The sequence below is a fragment of the Macrotis lagotis genome, chromosome 4 (genome assembly GCF_037893015.1).
Source record: "Macrotis lagotis isolate mMagLag1 chromosome 4, bilby.v1.9.chrom.fasta, whole genome shotgun sequence".
In the NCBI taxonomy this organism is placed as follows: domain Eukaryota; kingdom Metazoa; phylum Chordata; class Mammalia; order Peramelemorphia; family Peramelidae; genus Macrotis; species Macrotis lagotis.
This window is the reverse complement of record NC_133661.1, coordinates 29,655,486-29,678,844: the sequence shown is the minus strand read 5'-3', so window position 1 is coordinate 29,678,844 and position 23,359 is coordinate 29,655,486. Positions and strand designations below refer to the sequence as shown.

Sequence of the window (23,359 nt, the reverse complement as noted above, 5' to 3'; positions counted from 1 at the left end):
TTGCTGAATACAAGCAGTCTCTTTCCCTTGAAAATTTAAGCTAGGGTGTCACAATGGATGGAGCACAGGTCTTGAAATCAGGAAGAGCTAAGTTCAAACCTGGTCTCAGACACTTACTAGTTGGGTGACCTTGGGCAAATTACTTAACCTGGATTGCCTGAAAAAAAAAATAATCCCTGGGATGGCTAGGTGGTGCAGTGGATAGAGCACTGGCCCAGGAGTCAGGAGTACCTGAGTTCAAATCCGGCCTCAGACACTTAACAATTACCTAGCTGTGTGGCCTTGGGCAAGCTACTTAACCCCATTTGCCTTGCAAAAACCTAAAAAAAAAAAGAAAGAAAGAAAGAAAGAAAAGTCCCCCAAACAAACAAACTGAACTTTCTAATGATTTTTAACATGGCAGAAATGAGGCTGTAACAGAGACTTGCATGGTAAAATAGGCAGACCATACTATGAAGCCTAGCTAGTCCTGCAGCAGAAAAAAGGTTGAAAGCTTTGGTTTTATTATCCCTTTTAAGACTCTTCCACATGATTTATTCCCGCAATTGATTAACAGAAACCCATTTTCTGCAAATGGGAATATGTTTATCTTATGTGATTCATTTGATACTTCATATATTGAAAGCCATACATCAAATGAAATTGGTTTTTATCTTTTACAGTGGGGAGGGAGGGGAAGGGAGAGAAAGGGGAGAACTGCTTTCCAGTAAAGATAATCTGTCCTTTGATCTTTGTTTATCAGTGTTGCTCAGTGATCAGCATTAATAGAGGTTCAAGCTCTCCTGCTGGAAAACCCAAAAGATAATGTCTCCATCTTTCACTCTGTGAGGTTGACTCATAACTTGTAAGACTAAAAAACCTCTGTAACTTCTAGGCCTGTGGTAGGAGGGAAACAACAGCCTGGTGAACATACCCTCAATCTGGGGGATTTATTTTCAGAAGCCCATGAATTTGAATGAAGAAAAAAATTCCAGTTTTATTTTCACTAACATATACCTGAAATTGAAATTCAATTATGAATACAGGCAACAAACATTATTCTGAGAAAGGGTACAGAGGCTTTACCAGACTGATAGAGGGATACAAGACCCAAGCAAGGTTAAGAAATGATGCCCTAAAGTGCTTTGCTATGTCTTGGAGAAGATATTAGCTTTGGGAATACTCAGAGAAGGGGTCCTCCATGTCCTCATGGAGGTACCACTTCAGTGTCCGGGATGAGACTCACCCATAAATGTATGTAAAAGTAACACAGCTGAGGCCCTCCTCCTCTCCTCCAGAGGGTCTCCTAAGTCTGGACCCAAGCAGGGGGTCTCCTAAGTCTGGACCCAAGCAGGTGGACTGGTTTTAGTCCTGGGCATGGGGAGTCTAGTCCCTTAATAGTTTATTTAATAAGAGCTTGTTCAGTGATTGATCATTCTTCAAACTTGACATGTCAGTTCCTAGGCAGCTTAATGACACAGAGATAAGAATATTGCATCTACCAGATCTGAGATCAAATCTAGCTTTAGATGCTTATTAGATATTTGATTCTCGGCAACTTAATCTCTGTTTGCCTCAGTTTTCTCATTTGTAAAACTGGCATACTAATTGTACCTATCTCTTAATGAGATGATATTTGTCAAGTAATAAAGTCTTTTTTCCTGATTCCTTCCCTAGTCTAACTTTGGGTATCTAACCCTCCTTTTTAAAACTTTTCCAGATTCACTTTCCCTCAATTCTTGGTTGTCTCTTCTTAATTTATCTTATATTTGCTAATCTATGTATTTGTTATGTCCTCCTAGAAGAATATAAGGTCTTTGAAAAACAGGTACCACTTTGGTTTTTGTCTATTTAGTAGGTCACTGATGAATTTAATTGAATTCTTACATGATTCATATATATATATTTCCCTCCTCTCCCAACTATTCCCTTCATGCTACCTAGAACAAAAGAGAATGTGGAGAATCACATAATCCTACCCATAAATGAGGAGGTTAGTGGGTTGTCTACATGCAAGCAGTTTTTTTTTTTGGTCATATGCAATGGTAATACATTTTAGAAATTTAAAATAACTTCCCATTAGAAAATATTTTTCATTTGCCTTTTTCACCCCACTAGTGGAGAATTTCCAGAGACTTCAGAAGGCCAAGGACATCCTGACCAATGAGGAGAGTCGGGATCGCTATGACTATTGGCGGAGAAGCAGAATTCCTATCCCTTTCCATCAGTGGGAAGCTCTGAGTAACTCAGTCAAAACGGTAGGTTTCTCTCTTTGATGGTCATGTGGCATATGATACTAAGCAGCATTGTAGAGCAGATACTTGTCTTCCTTTAAAGGCCAATGGTGGAGAAATCCAATAATCTAATATGGAAGAAATAGAACTCATTGTAAAAGTACCTCTGTGCATCATCTACTGTATCATTGTATTGTTGGATTTGGACTCAGGATGTAAGGTTCAAATCTTGGCTTTGCCTGTAGACTCACTTGAGATTTTTGGGATTACCTTGGTTGATTCAATAAATGTATCTCCCCACTCCTATTGACTCTACCAATCAGGGGGTCATCTCATTCAACTTCCTATTTTTCCACCTGAGGAAACTGAGTCCTTGAATCCTACCCAAGATCACACAGAGCCCATGGTAGAACTGACCATCACTAGAATCGAGCTTATTTTATTATTATTATTATGTCAGCAATAGTCACCATATTGTCTTGTTCACACTATAGGTGGCACATTCAAGAACAATTTGTATGAAGATGTTGGCTAGGAGCTAGGTTTGGTGGCCTGGAATGGATTCAGATTTAGAAAAGACTGGAATCTTGTCTATTCCTGAATATGTTGCATAACTTGCCAAAGGCATCTGTTTTTTTTTTGGGGGGGGGAACTGGTCTAGGAGCTTTGGTCAAGAATCTATCCTGATTTTGCAAGACTTCCCAGATGAAGAATGCAAAATAGCTGAAAGCTTTCTTAATTCAATTTCAATTTTTGCCTTCAATAATTATAGCTGTGTGCTAATTGTTTGTAACCTATGCTTTGCTAGCCACTCATTTTTGACAACTGGTTTTCACTTAACCTCAACTGGGTTTCAATCAATCAATCAGTCAATTAGTATTTATTAAGTGCTTTTTATATTCTAGGTCCTATGATAAATTATAAGACAGCACAGTTCCTGTTCTTGAGGATATATTCTTTTAAAAAAATCTTAATATATTTTATTTTTTCCATATAGTTTTCAACATTAATTTTGTTTGTTTTAGATTTTTTAGATTTTTCAAGGCGATGGGGTTAAGTGACCAAGGCCACACGGCTAGGTAATCATTAAGTGTCTGAGGCCAGATTTGAACTCAGGTACTCCTGACTCCAAGGCCAGTGCTCTATCCACTGCACCACCTAGCTTCCCCCAACATTAATTTTTGTAAAATTTTTTCCCTTCTTCCTTTCCCTTCCCCCTTCCCCAAGACAGCAAACAATCTGATATAGGTTATACATGCACATCATGTTAAACACATTGCCATATTAGTCATGTTGTGAAGGAAAAATCAGAACAAAAGGGAAAAATTACGAGAAAGGAAAAAATAAAAAATAAATTCTAAAAAGTGAAAATAATATGCTTTGATATGCATTCAGACTTCATGTTCTTTCTCTAGATATAGATGGCATTTTCAATTACAAGTCTTTTAGAATTATCTTTGATCACTGTATTGCTGAGAAGACCCAAGTCTATTATAAGTGATCATCACAAATGTTTCTATTACTGTGAGCAGTGTTCTCCTGGTTCTGTTCATAGTACTTAGCAGTTTAGCCTTGAGAAGATTTTATTTTGTTTGTTTGTTTTTTTGTTTTTGTTTCTGAGGGTTTATTCTTTATTTTTGACAAGGCAGTGGGGTTAAGTGACCTGCCCAAGGTTTTATAACTAGGTAATTAAGTTTCTGAGGCTGCATTTTGAACTCAGGCCCTCCTGAGTTCAGGCTGGTGCTCTATCCACTACACCACCTAGCTGCCTTGAGGGTTTATTTTTAAACAGAAAAATTAAAAAAATATTTCCCCCTCTTCTTTCCCCTTCTCACACTTGAACTGGAAACAAACCACATATAATCCTTGTAACAAATATGCAAAATCAAGCAAAACAAAAATGCGTGTCTAATTCCGCATATTTAGTTAATCACCTCTCTATTAGGAGGTGGGTAATGTGCCTCACTGTTTTTCTGTAGTCTCTGAAAGTTGTTTGCTTTTACAATGTTACTTTGCTTGTTCTGTTTATGTCATTCTGTATCTGTTCGTATAGCTACATCTGTTCATGGCCCTCCCCATCCCCTTTATCATTTCTTGCAGAATAATGACAAGGGTAGAGAAACACAGTTGTTAAGGGTCTATTGGGGGAGACAACATACATTTATAGAAGTATATATAAGACACATACCAAGGTCACCTTCTACGGGAAGGCACTACTCTGGCTGGACCAGAAAATACCTTCTTTATGTATTACTTGTGTTTATTTCTGAAGGAAATCAGAGATTCCAAGAGGTGGAGGTATTGAAAGAGAAGATTCCAGGGAAAGAAGATGGAAGCATTCAGTTGTCAATTAACAAGCATTTATTAAGTGTCTACTGTGTGCCTTTAGACTCTGTGGATATGAAAAAGAGAAAATATATCTTTGTTCTCAAGGTGCTTACAGAGTAATGGAGTAGATGGGAAATGCTCTGGGAACTATTGGTAAATATTTAACAATTAGACTTTCAGAACAAAGATAGAGATATGCTATACAAAAGTGTAGTTTAATCTGCATTATTGTCACTTTCTTAAGTTTAATAAATCAAACCCTGGTTTGAAGTATTTGCTTATTTCCAAGGTGTAAATGCTCACAATGAATTTTTCCCACATTTATTTATTTTATTTTTAATTTATGAAAGATGATTGCACAGGCAACTGCAAATAGATTTTTTTCTTATTCCTTCTCTCCTCCCTCACCCCGCAAGATGGCTACTATTAAACACAAATTTATCTATCTATCATCTATCTATCTATCATCTATCTATCTCTCTCTCTATCTAAATATATATCATGACTGGTGATTGCTTTGATCTATAGCTATCTAAAATTATTCTATATGTACTTTTATTTATCAGTTTTCTGGTTACAGATAGCATCTTTCTTCATATGGTCTTTATAGTTAATTTGGTTATTTACAGTAGTCAAAATGACTTGTTTGCTCAGTGATTCTTATTTTTAATTTTTTTGTTTGCTTTTTTGCAAGGATATAGGGTTATGTGACTTGCCCAAGGTCACACAGTGAGTATTAAGCATCTGAGGCTGGATTTGAACTCACAGTCTCCTGACTCCAGGGCTGGTGCTCTATCCACTACACTACCTAACCACCCCGCTCAAGGTCATTTTTTTTTAATTTTTGCAAGGCAAAGGGGTTAGGTAACTTGACTAAGGCCACACAGCTAGGTAATTATTAAGTATTTGAGTCACATTTGAATTCAGGTCCTGACTCCAGGGCCAATGCTCCATTCACTGCACCACCTAGCTGCCTCTCAAGATCATTCTTAAAACATTATGGCTTTTACTGTATACAGTAGTCTCTTGGATCTGCTCTCATGGTGAAAATTTAACAATTGATTCTCCCAGTCTCCACCATCTTCAGTCCCACCCTCTATGGGAAATAGCATTAATGGCCATCAGACTACTATGACAGCGATTTAGCTAGTGCAGAGGAGTAATGAATAGGAAGACTGGGGAGATAGGACTGGCTGTTGAGGCTTTTAAATATCAAACACAAGAGTTCTTATTCTGTCTTAGGTGTAAGTAAGAATCATTGGAGTTTGAGTAGAAATTTTTGGTTTGAATAAGAACCTTATCCGAGCTGTCCCATTGCGCCTCGTGTCCTACAAATAAGCATTTAGACCAGAAGGGAAGTATGGATATCTAACAATACCTTGAAGTCTATTATTGTAGGAAGAGCTGACCAAAAATATGTCCCAGGATTCTTATCCTTCAGCATGTCCCTCTAAGTTTACACATAGGAGTCAGTCCTGGTGGGGTGACAGCTCAAGATTCCTCCAAACTGTCTCTATGCAGGCCTTTTCTAGGACACAAACAATATATTCTGGTCACAGTTCTGGCGCTGAATCCACTCTTCCCTTATTTTTACTACAAGACTCATCCTTTGATAGGAATTATGACCTTGGGCCAAGTCCATAAGGCTAGTGTCAGACAAAGTCCAGAGGGCAGTTATTTAGTTGTTGAACAACAGAGAAATGATTCTGAGAATTGTATGTGGCTGTCAGTGATTGCTGAGGGACAGATTTCTCCAGAGTCCGTAGAAATGAACTCTTAGGTTGAAAACCTGCTTAGCCCTTGACTGCTTAGCCAATGCCTCAAATACCACTGGAGGGAAGGAGATTGGATAGAAGCCTAGGGACTGTTAATATAAGTTTTAAGTGTTGTTTTCCTTTATACCTCTAATATATTTTGCTTAATATAAGAATTATAGCAGTTAGTTTGCTTTTAATTTTTCATATAATATTAATTAATTATTTTATTTTAATTATATCCTTTTAATTTAAAGAATTTATTCTTAAAGGTCTTATTATACTTAAAATTGTTTTTATCCCAATTTTGGGTTTAATATTATTTTGAGAGGAACATACTCCATATTTCATAATAAAATCAATAAAAATGGGATTTCCTTTAGTTAATTCAATTTTATATATACAGCTCTTTAGATATTTGTTTATTTATATAGTCTCAAAAGCAAGATATTCTAGAACTGTATCAGTAGGCATAGAATCCTGGACTTGGCATCAGGAAGACTTGGGTTTGAATCTCAATTCTGGCTCTTTTTTTCTATAAGACCTTGAGTGAATCATGTCCCTTTTCTGGGTCTTCTTAGCTCAATAACCTGACAAATATGGAAATTGAACCCAAAGCCTTTTAAGGTCCCTTCTGGCTCTAAGTCTATGATCCTCAAGATTTTATTATCATTTTCCAATTTAAAAAAATCTATCTTCATGAGCCAGGAGTCTATAAATATATAGCACAAAAGACATCATAGGCAGAATGCTTCCAAGAAGGTGCTTGCACGTCATCCCCATATTCAGGAAATTGCAGTGACTCCCTACACAAATCAGCCTCCTATTCAATAAACTCCAATGGTGCCTTATCACCTTTGGGATCAAATATAAAATCTCTGCTGTTCCAGTCTATTGCCTTCCAGTCTTTTTACATCTTCCTCCCTTTGATCCAGTGAAATGACTTTTTTGGATGTTCCTCAAACAAGACAGGATATCTCCTCCATCCAGGTCTTTTAATTCCCTTTTCCCATTCCTGGAATTCCACTTTTCCTCTCTGCCTCCAAACTTCCTTCAGGTCCCAGCTAAAACCGGGCAGCTAGGTGATGTAGTGGATAAAGTACCGACATTGGAGTCAGGAGTACCTGGGTTCAAATCTGGTCTCAGACACTTAATAATTACCTAGCCGTGTGACCTTGGGTAAGCCACTTAACCTCATTTGCCTTGCAAAAACCTAGGAAAAAAACCCCAAAACCCACAGGAAGCCTTTCTCAACCCCTCTTAATTCTATTGCCTTTCCTGGGTTAGTTGTTTTTTTGTTGTCTCTTTAGATTGTGAGCTCCTTGTGGGCAGGTCTTTTGTCTCATCTTGTATTCAGAGGGTTTCCATAGAGTCTGCACTATCCTGTCTTCCTAGTTCTTAGTACAGATACTTAGTAGGCACTTAATTAATGCTTACTGATCAAATGAATATATTAAAAACACAAAATTGAAAATGCAGTTTTTTTCTTTCTCTAGTGATTATTCCTTTTTTTAAAATTTTTTTTTTAGGTTTTTGCAAGGCATTGGGGTTAAGTGGCTTGCCCAAGGCCACACAGCTAGGTAATTATTAAGTGTCTGAGGTTGGATTTGAACTCAGGTACACCTGACTCCAGGGCCAGTGCTCTATCCACTACACCACCTAGCTGCCCTGTAGTAATTATTCCTTAGTTTAAATGATTTTTTTTCCAAATTAACTGTCAATACAGTAACAGTTGTTTCTTTTGGAAAGTTAACATCCTTTGTGTTAGTTTCCCCAAAAGGATGTTTAATAACTATACAAATGACCAAAAGTAAATCTCTTATTACAGTAACTCAGCTCATTCAATTAGAAATGAATACCAGTTGTCTCTCTTCATCCATACTTGTTTGATGACATTTGGTGGTGGCTGTGTGTGTGTGTGAATTCTAAGCATAGATAAATTAAATATGGCTCTGCCTGCTCTGACTGTATTCCAGTCTCTTGTGTATGAAAATAAATCTTATGTCCTTTAATAATTCTCCTTACTAAAGTCAAGTTCAAATCACTGAATAGAATAAATAACTCTACCTTCTTTCATGTATAGTTCATTTTTTGCTCATTTCTGTCATTTACTTCCTTTACAGAGAATGTTGATTTAGCTGTGGATTTTTTTTTTTTAATCAGTTCTCCTCCAGAAACTTACTACTAATTTGTGGATCTTTTGCATTAGATGTTCACCACCTTTTTCCATTTGTAATCTCAATATATCCCCTACTGAAAAAAAGCCTCCTCCCCACCAAAAGCCCGAACCTCAATACAAACCAGATCTACAAACCCAGCAAACCCCAAACTGAAGCTTTTGCTTAACCATGAGCTTCCCTGGGTCCTCCAGTAATTCATCTTGTATCTTGCTAGCTGAATGCTGTGTCTTATTGACAAAGTTAAGATGGATAGCTTGGCTCAAATTCTACTGATATTTGGTTTTTATTGATGGTCCAGAGGTATCGAAACTGGTCTTTGTGCAGCACAGTCCATCCATTCAAAAGTGGCCAGTCTTTGTTGCTCTCTCATTTTCATGGACTCTCTCTCCTCTGGCTCCTGATTCTCACATTATGTAATCGAATGTGTTTGAAGTCCTATCTCTTTCATTTTATTTTTTCTCTTTAAACAGATGAGGAAACTAAACATGTTTGGATATATTATGCCCAGGTTATGTTGACTCTAGGGTTTGTTACTGTTGTGTTTGCTTTAGGTAGATAGGATTTTTTTTTGTCTACAACGTGTTTGGGAATGGTAGTGTTCAAATCACCTTTACTCTGCCTATAACTCTTGGATGCCAATCACAACCCCTCAGGGAATTGCTCCAAGAGCAATTCTCTCAAATGAAGGGTCTCCACTCAGTGGAGTTCTCAGTTTCTTCTTGGAGGCAATTGGGGTTAAGTGACTTGCTCAGTGTTACAAAGCTAGTAAGTGTCTAAGGTCAAATTTGAACTCAGGTCTTTTTGATTCCAGTGGTGGTGCTCTATTCACAGCACCACCTACCTGCCCCAGTTTAGTGACTTCTAAGGCACTCTACATCTAAATCTATGATAGAATGACATTTTCATGCATGAAAAATTCATGCCACCCTTTTTGAGGAACTGAGCCTTTCTGTGTTTAGGTGGTTTTCCTTGGATGACAGATGTAAAATCCAACCTTGGCCCATTCTCAATGCCTCTCATAATGGAAGGACTTAAACTGTCCTGGCATAATTTGCAATAACTCAGGGTCACCTTGTCATGGGGAGGCATCCACAGAGGACTGGACCAAGTAAAAATCAAGTAAAAATGATTCTTTTGTGGTGGTAACAGTGATGATAGCAATAGTTTCAATTTCTATAGTACTTTGAAGTTTCTTTTCCTTCCTTCCTTCCTTCCTTCCTTCCTTCCTTCCTTCCTTCCTTCCTTCCTTCCTTCCTTCCTTCCTTCCTTCCTTCCCCCTTCCTTCCTCCCTCCCTATCCCTCTTTCTTTCCACCCCCTCGCACCCTTCCTCCCTCCCCCTTCCTTCCTTCCTTTCTTTCTTTCTCCCTCTCTTCCTTCCCCCCTTCCTTTTTTCCTTCCTTTCTTCCTTCCTTCTTTTCTTTCTTAAAAAAAATAATTCCCACTATGTCATCAGTGTATGGAATTTTTACTGTGGAAACTCATATGGATAATCTGTGTCAGTTTTGCTGTAAGGACCAAGTAAAATAATATATGGAAGGGGCTTTGTAGTCTCAAAGAATGACAGACACTTCTAGACTTCTAGGCAGCCCAGTGGATGGAGGACTGGACATTGAGTCAGGAAGACCTAGATTTCAATTTAGTCTCAGACATTTATAAGTTGTGTGACCCTGATCTTCCTCAGTTTCTCCACCTGAAAATGAAGATAATAACAGTACCTACTTTACAGGTTCTTATGAGTATAAATAAGATGATGATTCCTAAAGGCTCTTTCAAATCTGCTCAGCTCCAGTTTGGGTATTGAACAAGGTTAGACTTGAAGTTGGGAACACGAGATTAAGTCTTGTCTCAGATGCTTAGTTGTTTGACCCTGGGCATGTCACAATCTCTGAACCTCAGTTTTCTCATCTGTAAAATAAGGAAATTGAATTTAAAGGCCTCTAGGATCCCCTCCAGTTCTAAAACTATGATCCTTTCAGGTTCAGAAATTGTTCTTTTGGCTAGCAACTGTTCAATGGAGGCAAGAAACCTTTGTTAATCATGAACCTAGACTTAACCCAAATCTGGGGGAGAATTTGGGCATTAAAATAATTATTTTTTAAAATAAAAAGCAAAAGCAAACCATATCTGTTGTTAGCACTTCTCTTTTCTTTCTCCCATTTATGTGTATTCTATGTGGGTGCCCATTTTACTTCCTTCTACTTCTGGATCTGAAGTAATGGAGGTATTATTATTTTATTTGATATTGGTAGCTACTATATCATGTGTGTCCTGACTATGGCTCCTCCACATCCGAATTCTTTCCTTCTTGCTGCCTTCTGTATTTTTCTTTGACCTGGAAGCTCTCAATTTCAGCTATGATGTTCCTAGGAGTTTTAATTTTGAGATTTCTTTCAGGAAATGACCAGTGGATTTTTGTTTTTTGTTTACTCATCCTTCTAGTCATACACTGCCTTTTATGGATGAAAGAGTGAAAAATTCACTCACTGAGGCCCAAACTAAAATCAACAGGGGTTATCAGTAAGATGATACATATTCAAATCATTAAATTTCCCCTCCCTTTCCTTCTCACACTTCTGGAAAGCTTGTTGTCATGGAGATGGAATAGGCTTATTCCCCCCCCCCCCAGTATAATTTCAAAGGAAAGAATTTGCTAATAAAAAAAAAACCTTAAGGAAGGCAGCTGGGTGACCTAGTAGAGCACAGGCCCTGGAATCAGGAGGACCTGAATTCAAATGAGACCTCACACACTTAATACATACCTAGCTGTGTGACCTTGGACAACTCACTTAACCCCATTGCCTTGCCCCGCCCCCCCAAAACCTTAAAAAATTAACAGTGTAAAATGGTTAGAATTCCTGGGTTCCAGTACTGGCTTTGCTGTTACTACCTGTGAAATGAAATCCTTTCATTTCTTTGGGTTCCTATTTCTTCATCTGTCAAATAAGAGGGTTGGTCTTGATGATGGTCCATTCCTTCCAGCACTAGTAAATTTATGGCATGTCAAGATTTAGAGCTGGACTTGGAGTCCCTTGTCAGAGGCTCTGAGTTTAAATCTTGACTCTGCCAGTTACTACTTATATGGCCATGGACAAGTATCTGAAACTCTCTGGGTCTCAATTTCCTTATCTGTAAAATGAGGGGCTTAAACTAGATGATTCTAAGGTTCCTTTAATGCTCTAAATCTATGATCTGATGTCAGTGAATTCATTAATTAGAATTTTTAAAAGAATAATCTTCAATGGACTAATCAGTTTGTGGTTCTGATGTTCAATGTCTTTCCATTTGAGCAGTTCCATTAGATGACCTATTGACTCTCTGAATTATGAGTTGAACTGGTTGGTTGCCTAGATCTGCCCCACTCTCTTCCTCTCTGCTGAACCTTCCTCTTCACTGCGAGTACCATGAACTTTTATTGCTTTTCATTGAATGGAAATGAATCATGCTGCTAAGGACAGTTCCCTTGAAGTCACTTGTGTTCTGCATGACATTTAGGTGTCTAAGGGAAAATCTTTATGAATTTAGAAATGAATTACTTGCAGAAAGTCTAATTATATTTGAGCAAATTTCTTTTTTTTTAACCTTTTTAAAAAATTATTTTATTCTCATTTTGTACAAATTTTTTTACATTAATAAAATATTCTTAAGAGTAAATGAAATACCCCCTCCCCCATAAATATAGACTTGCTTGAGCGATAAAGTAAAGGGGAGAGAAAAAAATTAAAATTAAAAAAATTAATAGTAATAATTGTAGGTATGACCAGGTGGCGCAATGGACGAAGCACCAGCCCTGGAGCCATGAGCACCGGAGCCCACATCCAGCCCCATACACCCAACAATCACCCAGCCATGTGACATGCAAGCCACCTGAACCTCACTGCCCTGCAAAAACCAAAAAGAAGGGGGAAAAAAGACCCAAAATAAAATAAAATAGTAATAATAGTAGGGGTAGCTGGGTGGTGGACAGAGTATTGGCCCTTAAGCCAAATCTGGCCTCAGACAATGATCATGCTGCTATGCATCTCCAGGCAGGCCACCCAGCCCCATTTGCCCTGCACCCTCGCCCAAATAATAGTAATAAAAAATGTGCTTCAGCCTTTGTTCCAACACCAACAACTCTGTCATGGTTGGATTACATTCTTTATGGTAAGTCCATCCCAAAAGTTACTTCCATATTTTTCCACTGTTGCCATTGCTGATCGCAACTCCCTCCTTTCTTATTTCTCCACTAACATGTACTGTATTTTCTCTCTCCTTTCACTCTGACTCTGCTGTAGGGTAGCTGAGTGGCACAGCAGACAGATCCCTGGTCCTGGGGCCAAGAAGCCCTGAGCCCCCATACCACCCCTTAGGCCCAGAATCCACCTGGCCCTATGGTCCTGGGCAGGCCTTCCAATCCCAGCCCCTTGCAAGAAGTAAAAAAGAAAATGTGTTATATCTGACCACTCTCCTCCCATGGTCCATCCTCTCCTCCTTTATTCACATCCCCACCCCTTCCCCCTGCTCCCCCCTCCTTCTTACTCCAGATGTCTATACCCCATTGAGCATATATGCTGTTTCCTCTCCTAGCCACCTCTGATGAGAGCAAAGGTTCCCTCATCCCCCCCTTGCCTCCCCCCTTCCATATCATTGCAATAGCTCATTTAATAAAGAAAAATTTTATTATATGAAATATCTTGGCCTATTCCTCCTCTCCTTTTTCTTTCTCCCATTACGTTTCCCTTTTTTTCTATTGACTCCATTTTTACACCATATTTTATCTTCGAATTCAGCTTTCTCCTGTGCTTCAACTATGAAAGCTCCCTCTACCTACTCTGTTAACTAAGTTATTCATTCATATGAGTATTATCAGTGTCATTTTTCTATGCAGGAATACATGCAGTTCATGCTCATTAAGTCCCTCATATTTTCCCCTTCTCCTCCACTCTCTATGCTTCACCTGAGTCCTGTATCTGAAGAACAAACCTTCTGTTCAGCTCTGGCCATTCGAAAAGGAACATTTGAAATTCCCCTGGTTCATTGAAAGTCCATCTTTTTCCCTGGAAGAGGACATTCAGCCTTGCTGGGTAGTTAATTCTTGGCTGCATTCTAAGCTCTTTTGCCTTCTGGTATATTATATCCCAAGCCGTACGAGCTTCCAATGTAGTTGCTGCTAAGTCCTGTGTGATCCTGACTGCAGCTCCACGATATTTGAACTGTGTCCTTCTGGCTGCTTGTAATATTTTCTCTTTGACTTGGGAGTTCTGGAACTTGGCTATAATATCCCTAGGGGTTGGTTTTTTGGGATCTCTTTCTTGGAGGGATCTGTGGATTCTCTCCATTTTTATTTTGCCCTATGCTTCTAGAATATCAGGGCAATTTTCCTGTAGTAATTCTTTGAAAATGATGTCAAGGTTCTTTTCCTGATCATGACTTTCAGGTATTTCAATAATTTTTAAATTATCTTTCCTAAGTTTGTTTTCCATATCAGTTGTTTTTTTCAATGAGATATTTCACATTTTCTTCTAATTTTTCATTTTTTGGTTTTGAAGTATTGATTCCTGACTTCTGGTAAATTCATCAATATCCCTGAATTCTATTGTCTGAAGGATTTGTTCTCCTCAGAGAGTTTTCTTATCTCTTTTTCCATCTGGCCAATTTTGCTTTTAAAAGCATTTTTCTCCTCAATAACTTTTTGAACTGTTTCATCCATCTGACCTAAGCTAGTTTTTAGCATGCTATTTTCTTCAGTATTTTTTTGGATTTCCTCAACTAAGCTGCTGACTTCATTTTCATGTTTTTCCTGCATCTCTCTCATTTCTTTTCCAAGTTTTTCTTCCTACTCCCTCATTTGATTTTCAAAGTCTTTTTTGAGCTCTGTCATAGCCTGAGCCCAATTTCTGTTTTTTCTTGGAGTCTTTAGATGCAGGAGCTTGTGCTTCCTCATCTTCAGACTGAGCGTTTTGATCCTTCTTGGGCTCATTTGCAAAATATTTCTCAATGGTGTTCCTCTTATTTCTCTGCTTGCTCATTTTCCCAGCCTGGGCCTGGTTTTGGGGTACTTCCTGAGCTTTTGGGACATTCCCACAAGGGTCTCAGTGTGTGAGGCTCTGTCCTCCCTCCTGGTCTGTGAATGACCATATGCACTCCCCTTTGCCACAGGGCTGAGGTGGGGGGCCCTGCTATTCTATGGGGGGGCCTAGACTGCTATCAGGATCTGAATGTGGTCAGAACCCCAGAGTCCTGTTCCAGAGCTATTTGAGCAAATTTCATTCTGTATTTCCTTAAAATAGAGAAGGGGAATTTTTTTTTTCCTTCTATTTGGATGACTCCTGAGTAAAAATCAATCAAGGGTCATGTTTGTAAAAAAAGCAAATGAATTTATTATTTTTTAAAATTGTAATAAAAAACTATAAAACTCATAGGATCACAGATTTAAAAATGAGAGTACCCTTGGAATTTGCCCAATAACCCCCCTCATGTCATAGATGGGGATACTAAGACCCAAGGAGAGGAAGGGACTTGATCAAGGTCACACAAGGTAGTACCAAAATCAGAAGTTGGACTCAGCGAAAGTAAGCTCAGTCCATCCCTTATTTCACTGTCCCTTACTTTATAGTTCTTGTTTTTCCCTCCATCAGACTGTAAGCTCCTTGCATCAGAGACAAAAGAATTCAGGGCTAAGAATAAGACACATAGCCTAATATGGTGATAATAAAGACTATTCCTATTTACACAGAGCTAGCATTTTACCAAATACAAGAAAACCATTTCAAATAATTTAAAAAAGCTTTTCTTGATGCTTTGTTTACATTGGCCATTTTTTCCCATACTTTCTTCCTTCCCTTGTCTAGGAGCCTTCCCTAGTAACAAAAACAGTTCAGCCAAGCCAACACGGGGATATATCTGATAGGAGAACAAAAGGGGAGGGAATTAAACATATAAAATAGTGCCTACTGTGTGTCAGTCACTATAATAAATGCTTTTTACAAATATAATATTTGATTTTCATCACAAAGTAGATTCTATTATTGTCCTCATTTTATAGTTACTGTAACAGAAATTACAGTTAAGGCAGACAGAGGTTAAGTGGCTATGAGGTCAACTAATAAGTCCTTGGCAGGATATGAGCTCAGGGAGTTAGTTGTCAAGATCAAATTAATTAATATGTATAAAGCATTTTACAAACTTTAAAGCACATTATATCTATGCTTATTAATAATGAGAACAATAGTTATTGTTATGGGATAGGACTGAAGCTGATATCTATTAAGTAAGGAAACTCCTTCTATCAGTGCAAGTGGGTACTTTTTCTCTGTAAATTATAGTATTAGAGAATTTCCAAGATCACTGAGAGCTTGGCAGCTAGGTGGTTCAGTGAACAGAGCACTGGCCCTGGAGTCAGGAGTACCTGGGTTCAAATCTGGTCTCAGACACTTAATAATTACCTAGCTGTGTGGCCTTGGGCAAGCCACTTAACCCCATTTGCCTTGCAAAAAACCTAAAAAAAGAAAAAGATCACTGAGAGCTTAAGGAGTTTCCTATGGGTGCCTAGACAGTATGTGTCAGAGGCAAGATTTGACCTCAGGTCTTCCTGGTTTAGATACTAGTTCTTTATCCAGCTTGCTGTGCTATATCTCATCTAGGCAGCCTTTCCAATATTGGAGAATAACAGTCCTATCCCTAATTTCTTCTTTAAATTTGACCTCTCCAATTCTTACAATAGAGCATTTTATGGCATCATTCTTTCATTCAATTATCCTCTTTTGGACATATCCTACCTTTAAAGCATTTTACACAGACCTGGATAGAACATTCTAGACTTTCCTTTGTCCCACAGGTTACAGTGGGATCATCCCCTCTGAAGTTTATGTTATTATTCACACTTAAGTAGATCTGGAATATCATCAATCTGAACATTCCCTCCAGGGATGCAGATTGCATCTTGGCTATTGCTCCACTATCTTGTGTACTCCTTAAATTTGCTAAATGGGATCCACCCAACATGGTGGAAGTCTCTTTCAGTTCTAAGGATATCTGTTGGAATACTCCTTCAATATCTAACCACCAGTCTGACATCTCTTGATGTGATTAGTTAATCTTTTCTTCCCATCATATAAATCCTTGATGATGTCCTTTTCTCCAATTCCTTTTCAGAAAGAATATTCCTCTTTAGTTATATGATATAGCCTGCTTCCCACCATCATGCACCTCTCTATAGTTTTCTTAGTACAGTCTTAAGATTGACTTTGCTTATTTGTTTTTTTTGTCTGTCATATCACATTGTTGATTAATTGAGCTTGTAGTCCACTAGTTTTTTTTTATTTTTTAAGGATGAATTTTTGCTAGATATATCTCCATTTTGTGCTTATGCAGTTAATTTTATCTTTTTTTGGAACGAGTTCATTTTGAAACATTTTTCTCACTAATGATGCTTCTTAAACTAGAACGGGAGAAAATCTAAACATATGGTGTTAAATAGAGTTGAACAATGAAAGATAGGTTCTTTTGTTGATGTTGTTTGGTCATATTCCTCTTATCTGAGGAAACCTAGACAAGCAGGGTCAAGTGACTTGCCCAGGATCACACAGCTATTAAGTGTCTGAGACCAGATTTGAACACCGGATTTGAACTCAGGTCTTTCTGACTTGAGGTCTGGAATTCTATCCCCTGAGTCATCAAGCTGCCTCCAGATGATTCTTTATGGTCCATGTTACCAGTTTTCTATCTGAAAATCATTGTTCAAGCTCTGTTGTTGGGGAAACAAAGTTCGTCAGTAATTGGTCTGCATGGATATTTGAACTGAAATGATTCTTTGATAACCAATTAAACCAGGTAAATAAAAGTATTTTATCAAATAATTCACATTTCTACAGGGCTTTAAGATTTGCAAAGTGCTTCACAGACATTATCTCCCCCAAGCCCCACAACAAACCTGTGAGGTCTGTGCTAGATGTTTTAAGACCCTCATTTCACGGATGAAGAAATTGAGTTCCAGAAAGGAAATTGAACCCAAGATTGTCTAGCATCACAGTGTCTGAGTCAGGATTCAAACTCTGATCTTTTTGACTACAATTTCTATCACTCTATTCACTACTCCTTTCATTCTGTCTTGAATATATATGTTCATAGGGATATGTAATACAAAGAATGGAGGAATAGAAACTAAAGAAATAAAGATCCAATAAAAGGATTTCAGGCAAATTTGAGGAGGGAGAGAAGTCTTTTTATAAAGGAGCTATCATCTGAGTGGAGAGTAATTTACTCTCTCTGAATCTTTTTCTGTAAGATGGGGATAAATGGGCACTTATCTTTCAGTCTTTTTAAATTTTTTTTTTACCTTTCAGTCTTTTTGAGAGGACATAAAGCACTAGGAACCCTTAATGCATTATGTGAATGTTAACTATTATTACTATTTTTACTAGTAGTAGCAGCAAAGTAGTAATAGAAGCAGCATCAGTAGTAGTAGTAATCATAATCATATTTGTCTTAGATTTTCTTTTCAATTTTTTTATTTATTTAAGGCAATGGGGTTAAGTGCCTTGCCCAAGGTTACACAGCTAGGCAATTATTAAGTGTCTGAGGTCGGATTTGAACTCAGGTCCTCCTGACTCCAGGGCTGGTGCTCTATCCACTGTGCCACCTAGCTGGCCCCCTCTTTCATTTTTGAAGAAGAGCAGGACATCAGGGAGGTGATGCCATGACAAATACATGAATTGGATATGAGTGAGGGGGAGCAGGGGGCTGTGCTAGGTCACTAAAATTTCACTTTCTCAGAGACATCTGGGTGCAATGGCCAGAGATGGATCTGGACCACAGGAAATGGCCCAGGATGAGACACAATCAGAGTTAAGTGACTTGCTCAGGGTCACACAGTAAGTGGCAATATCTATGATGGAATTTGAACTCCCATCCTCCTGAATCCGAGGCCAGTACTCTATCTACTATGTCTCCTAGCTTCTCAGTAGTAAGAGTTTTTATAGCAGCAGCAGCAATAGCTATTATAGTATCAGTAGCAGCAGTAGTAGCAAAGTAGCTATGGAAGTAGTAGTAGTAGTAGCAACAGCTGTTATTATAGCTATTAGAATAGCAGTAGTAATAGTAGCAGCAACAGTAGCAAAATAGCAATAGAAGTAGTAGTCTCGAAGCTGCAGTGGAAGCAGCAGTAGCAGCAGTAATCATAGCATAACAGTAGCAGCAGCAGCAGTAATAGTGCAAGTAATATATGGTAAGCTTCTTGAGGGCAGAAATAGTTTAACTTCTCACTTTGATGTTCCTATCATTGTGCCAAATGGTGAATCACTGTTTGCTGAATTAACCTGATTTGTTGCTGTTAATCTAGAGGGGATAACTGGGTAGTACAGTGGATAGAAGGCCAGCCCTGGAGTCAGAAAGACCTGAATTTATATCTGTCCTCAGATCTAGAACATATTATGTATCTATTATATATTGATATAATATTATATATCTATATAATGTCTATTTCTATAGATCTATAATCTATATCTATAATGTCTATTATATCTATCCACTAGCTGTATGACCTTGGCTAAATCATTTAACCCTGATGGCCTTAATCTACTGGAGAGGGAAATGGTAAACTACTTTCAGGATCTTTCCAAGAAAACCTCCTGAAGATTTGGGCATGATTAAACAACATATCTCTTAGGGAATCAAGGCCATCTTAAGTTAAACTTAAAACACACTTTAAACAACATACCTTTGTCTCTTGTTCCATTTTTTTCTAGTCTATGCACTGGGCTGTCAGAAATAAGAAAGAAAAGATGCTGCAAGAATCTGACCCCACTGACAGCAACAGCCTCCCAGATGAGGAAGGAAGCCAGCAAAAATCTGCCAAGAAAGGACTGAGCTCAGCCACAGAGAGAAAGGAGGAAGGAGAACCGGGGCCTGTGGATAAGTCATGGTCCTCACAAAATCCAGACTCTTCAAGTAAGTCCTGGACACTGTGGGTTTCCAGAGGGGAGAAGGGGAAAAACTAGAACAAGCCTGCCATAGACTAGTGTATATTTCCACCCATTCTTCATCTTTTTGGTGACATTGAATGGTAGTTTTTAGTGGTGGATACAGAACTGGCCTGGAAGCCAGGAAGATCTGGGTTCAAGTGTTGCTTCTGGTGTTTCCTGTCCAATCACATATGACTGGATAAGTCAGTACTATAGGCTAGAGATGTCAAAGACTCTGTCTGCTGGCACTGGAACCAGATTAAAATGTAATTGGGAAGCATCCAACAAAATAAATTAAAATCCAATAATACATAGATAATATTAATATAAGACTTTCAAAGTCAATCTGTAGTCAGCAGAGAACCTATTTAATGGTCTCATTTCTATCTGAGTTTGACATCACTACCCTCTGTAACTCTTTAAGGCTCTAAGCTTCCAAGAAGGTGCAGAGGATATTGGGAGAGGGAGTGTCCTCACTCAAGGATGCTCTCTTCCAATTGGATTATGCCCATGGAATCAAGCCATTCAAACCCTGTCCCCTACAGAAAGGATTCTTTAGCTTTGAGTCATAGACTCCTTGGGATAGGTGAGGAAGCCTATATGCCCCTTCTGTTTTTAAGTGTATAAGATAAAACTCCAAAAGAAACCAACTATATTGAAAAGGAGCTATTGAAATATTATAAAAGAAACCCAATGCCACATAGCTGAGGTTTGCCCTATAATGATATTAAATTTTGAGAGACAGCTTTGTAATTAGCATCTGTGAGAAATCAAGGTCATGGGATGGAATTGGCAAGGGGGTGGCCCCAGGGTCAAGAAGATACTGGTTTTAATCTCGCCTCTGCCATACTGGCTGTGGGACTCTCTCTCTAAGCCCCAGACAATTCAGCTAGCCTTTGCTAATCGGGGCTGATGGGCACAGATTTCCCACTGGGAGCTCCTTACACAGATGATATCACAGATCAGGTTAAAAAAAGGAGAAAGCAAAGACTCATTACTAACATAAACACATAGACATTTTGTTCAATGAAGGGAAAAGGAGGTATTTTTGACCAGATGTGTTTTTCAGTCAGAAATCACACTTGAACCTAAGTCTTCTCCAATACCTGAGTTGGAATGCTTTCCCCCAGTTTCTGCTATTTCTACTACCTAAGGGTTTTAGACAAATCATTTCATCTCTCTGTGAGTTGGCTGCTCTCTCCTGCAGCAGAGGTGCTGATCTGTACTGGTAGAGTGTCCAGTCATTTTTCAGTTGTGTCCATACTCTTCATGACTTCATTAGGGACATCTTCTTGCTAAAGATACTTGGAGAGATTTGCCAAGGTGAGGAAACTGAGGCAAACAGGGTTAAATGACTTGCCCAGGGTCACACAGCTAGAAAGTATCTGAGGCCAGATTTGAATCCAGGAAGATGAGTCTTCCTCATTCCAGGGCTGGCACTCTACCTACTGAGCCACCTGGCTGTTCAGAGATTTTCCATTGGAGGTGATCATTGAACCTGGACTTGGGTGCGCCATTACTTTGAGTGAAAGTGAAAACATGATGGGTATCTTTTTTTTGAACAGCAGATCTGGAGAATGAAAGAATTCTGTGGATGCTGATGCTGACCTTTGTTTTCCTGCTGTCTTTCAAATGGAACCTCTCTGTTATGAGAGGCACTGAGCTCTCTCCCAGCATGCTCTCTGCATAATCACAGAGAATTTTGTTTTCTGGCAATGTGACAGTTTTCATGGCTCCAACATTCAAAGAAATTAAAAAGCATTGGAGTAGATTTTACAAAGCTTGGTGATATTTCTCATGTATTCCTCTCTGGTGCCCTTTTTAATCTCCTGCAAGCCCCAGGTGCTTGACATCTGTGGCGGTGGCTTCCTTTTATACAACCTCGGGCAGACTGTCAACCAATATTCTCAATCTCATTTGAGCTCTTTGGTAAAGATGAAAAATATGAAAAATAGCTCCTGAAATGTGTATGTATCATGCACTGTGGTCTGAAGTTTATGTTTGTTCCCTTTGAAAACATAAATGTAGCTATTCATGCATGTTTTTTTGGTTTTTCTTCTTGCCTCAGATACTTCCCAATGCCATCTGCTCAGAATTCTCCTCTATAAAAGAAAAAAAAAAAGAAAAACAGTGAAGTTGAATAAAGCACCACAATGTTTGACAATATATATATACAGTATCTACATCTGTGGTCCCCCACCACTTTGCTGAGAGGAGAGAAATTCTTTAAAAAAATATCATTAACCCTCTGGAGCCAGGTTTAGTCATTATTTTTAGGTTATTGGTTTTGTTTATGCTGTTCTGGCTATTGTTTATATAGTTGCCTTATTCTTGCTTCCCCCACCCCTGTTCCCATTATCATTTTTAGCACATATCTCTGAATTCCTCACCTTTCATAATGTGGTAATGTTCCATTACATTCCTATGCCAGGCTATTTAGTCATTCCCTCACCTGTGAGCACTTGTGTTGTTTCCATTTTTTTATGCTAAAGTCAAAAGTGTGGTTTTGATCTACAAAGCGTGGGTAGGATGAGAGGGAGATTGGCAGAACAGATAGAGTAAGGAAGTCCTGTATTCAGGTCCTTCTTCTGACCCTCCTGGTTGTGTGACCCTGGGAGAGTCACTTCCCCTCTCAGTGTCCTGGGAAGCTCTTTAAGATGAGTGGCCAATTTCATCAAGAGAGGAGTTTTCATCCTGTGAGTCCCCCATTACTAATGCAGTCAACTTTGGTTTTTCTGACCAAAAATGTGCAAAACTTTTATTAGGAGCTCTAAATATTTAAAATAATTTTTTTTTATTTTGAGTTCTAAATTTTCTCACTTTTTATAGTCACTTCCCTATCCACTGAGAAGGCAAGCAATGATATACACATGAAGACATGAGAAACATTTACATTTTAGCCATATTGAAAAAAATAAGCAAGATAAAATGAAAAAAGCCTATGACTCATGTATTCAGAATTCATCAGTTTTTCTCTCTGGAGGTAGATAACATTTTTCATCATGAGTGTTTTGGGATTATCTCTGATCATTGTATTGATTAGAGTAGCGAAGTCTTTCACAGTTAATCATCTTTACATACTGCTATTACTTTGTACACTCTTCTGTTTCTATTCACTTTGTATCAGTTCATATAGATCTTCCCAAGTTTTTCTGAAACCTTCCTCTTTGTCCTTTCTTATAGCACAAATAGTATTCCCTTACAAATATATAATACAAATTGTTCAACCATTCCTCAATTGATGAACATCCCCTCAATTTGTAATTCTTTGCTGCCTCTAAAAAATGTGAACATATTGGTCCTTTTCCTTTTCCTTTGATCACTTTGGGATACAGATGCGATTGGGGTTTTTTATTCTTGACTCCAATGATTAGCGTCTGAAGTTACATTTCTGCTTCCTGCAGTTTCCATTTTCCTCCCTTCTTTGTTCACACTCAGTCCTGTGGCACAAATTCAGAGATTTATTTTAACGAAAGTTTAGTCAAGCTGATTTATGGTGCTGACCTCTGGGATGATGAGAATTCCCTTCCTCCCAGGTTCCTGCTAGGAGTAGAGAGTCTACAGTGGTAATGCAATGTTCATAATGTGCTTTGTTTGGATGAAAATTGGTCCTGTGGTGAGTTTTTTCCCAGGATTCCCTGACAATTGTCAGATTTCTGAATTTGGAGAGGTTGTGTTTGATAGTGACAAATCATGACAGAACACACATTTTACTTGTTCTGGGATGAACTTCCCTTTCTTGACTGTCCTTTTCCTCCTCTCAGACCTTTAACTACAGGGGATCCCTGGGTACCTAGGATGTGCCCACTGGTATCGAGTACCAACTTGAGAGGGCAGCAATGACATTCCTCCATATCCAAACCCTTCACATGAGGAAACACTTCATCCTTGTTACAGTTTTGATCATCACATTTCTATAGCACATGAATAGTTTCTTCATAAC

The 23,359-nt window shown here is 38.5% G+C and overlaps 1 protein-coding gene across 1 annotated transcript in view; it reads left to right on the top strand.

Moving 5' to 3' along the window:
• Positions 1–23,359, top strand: part of DNAJC12 (DnaJ heat shock protein family (Hsp40) member C12) — a 40,389-nt gene that overhangs the window by 15,363 nt on the left and 1,667 nt on the right. Inside the window, exons 3-4 of the mRNA XM_074232367.1 lie at positions 2,098–2,237; positions 19,201–19,402. Of these exons, the coding sequence (XP_074088468.1) occupies positions 2,098–2,237; positions 19,201–19,402 (342 nt within the window). The remainder of the gene's footprint in view (positions 1–2,097; positions 2,238–19,200; positions 19,403–23,359) is intronic.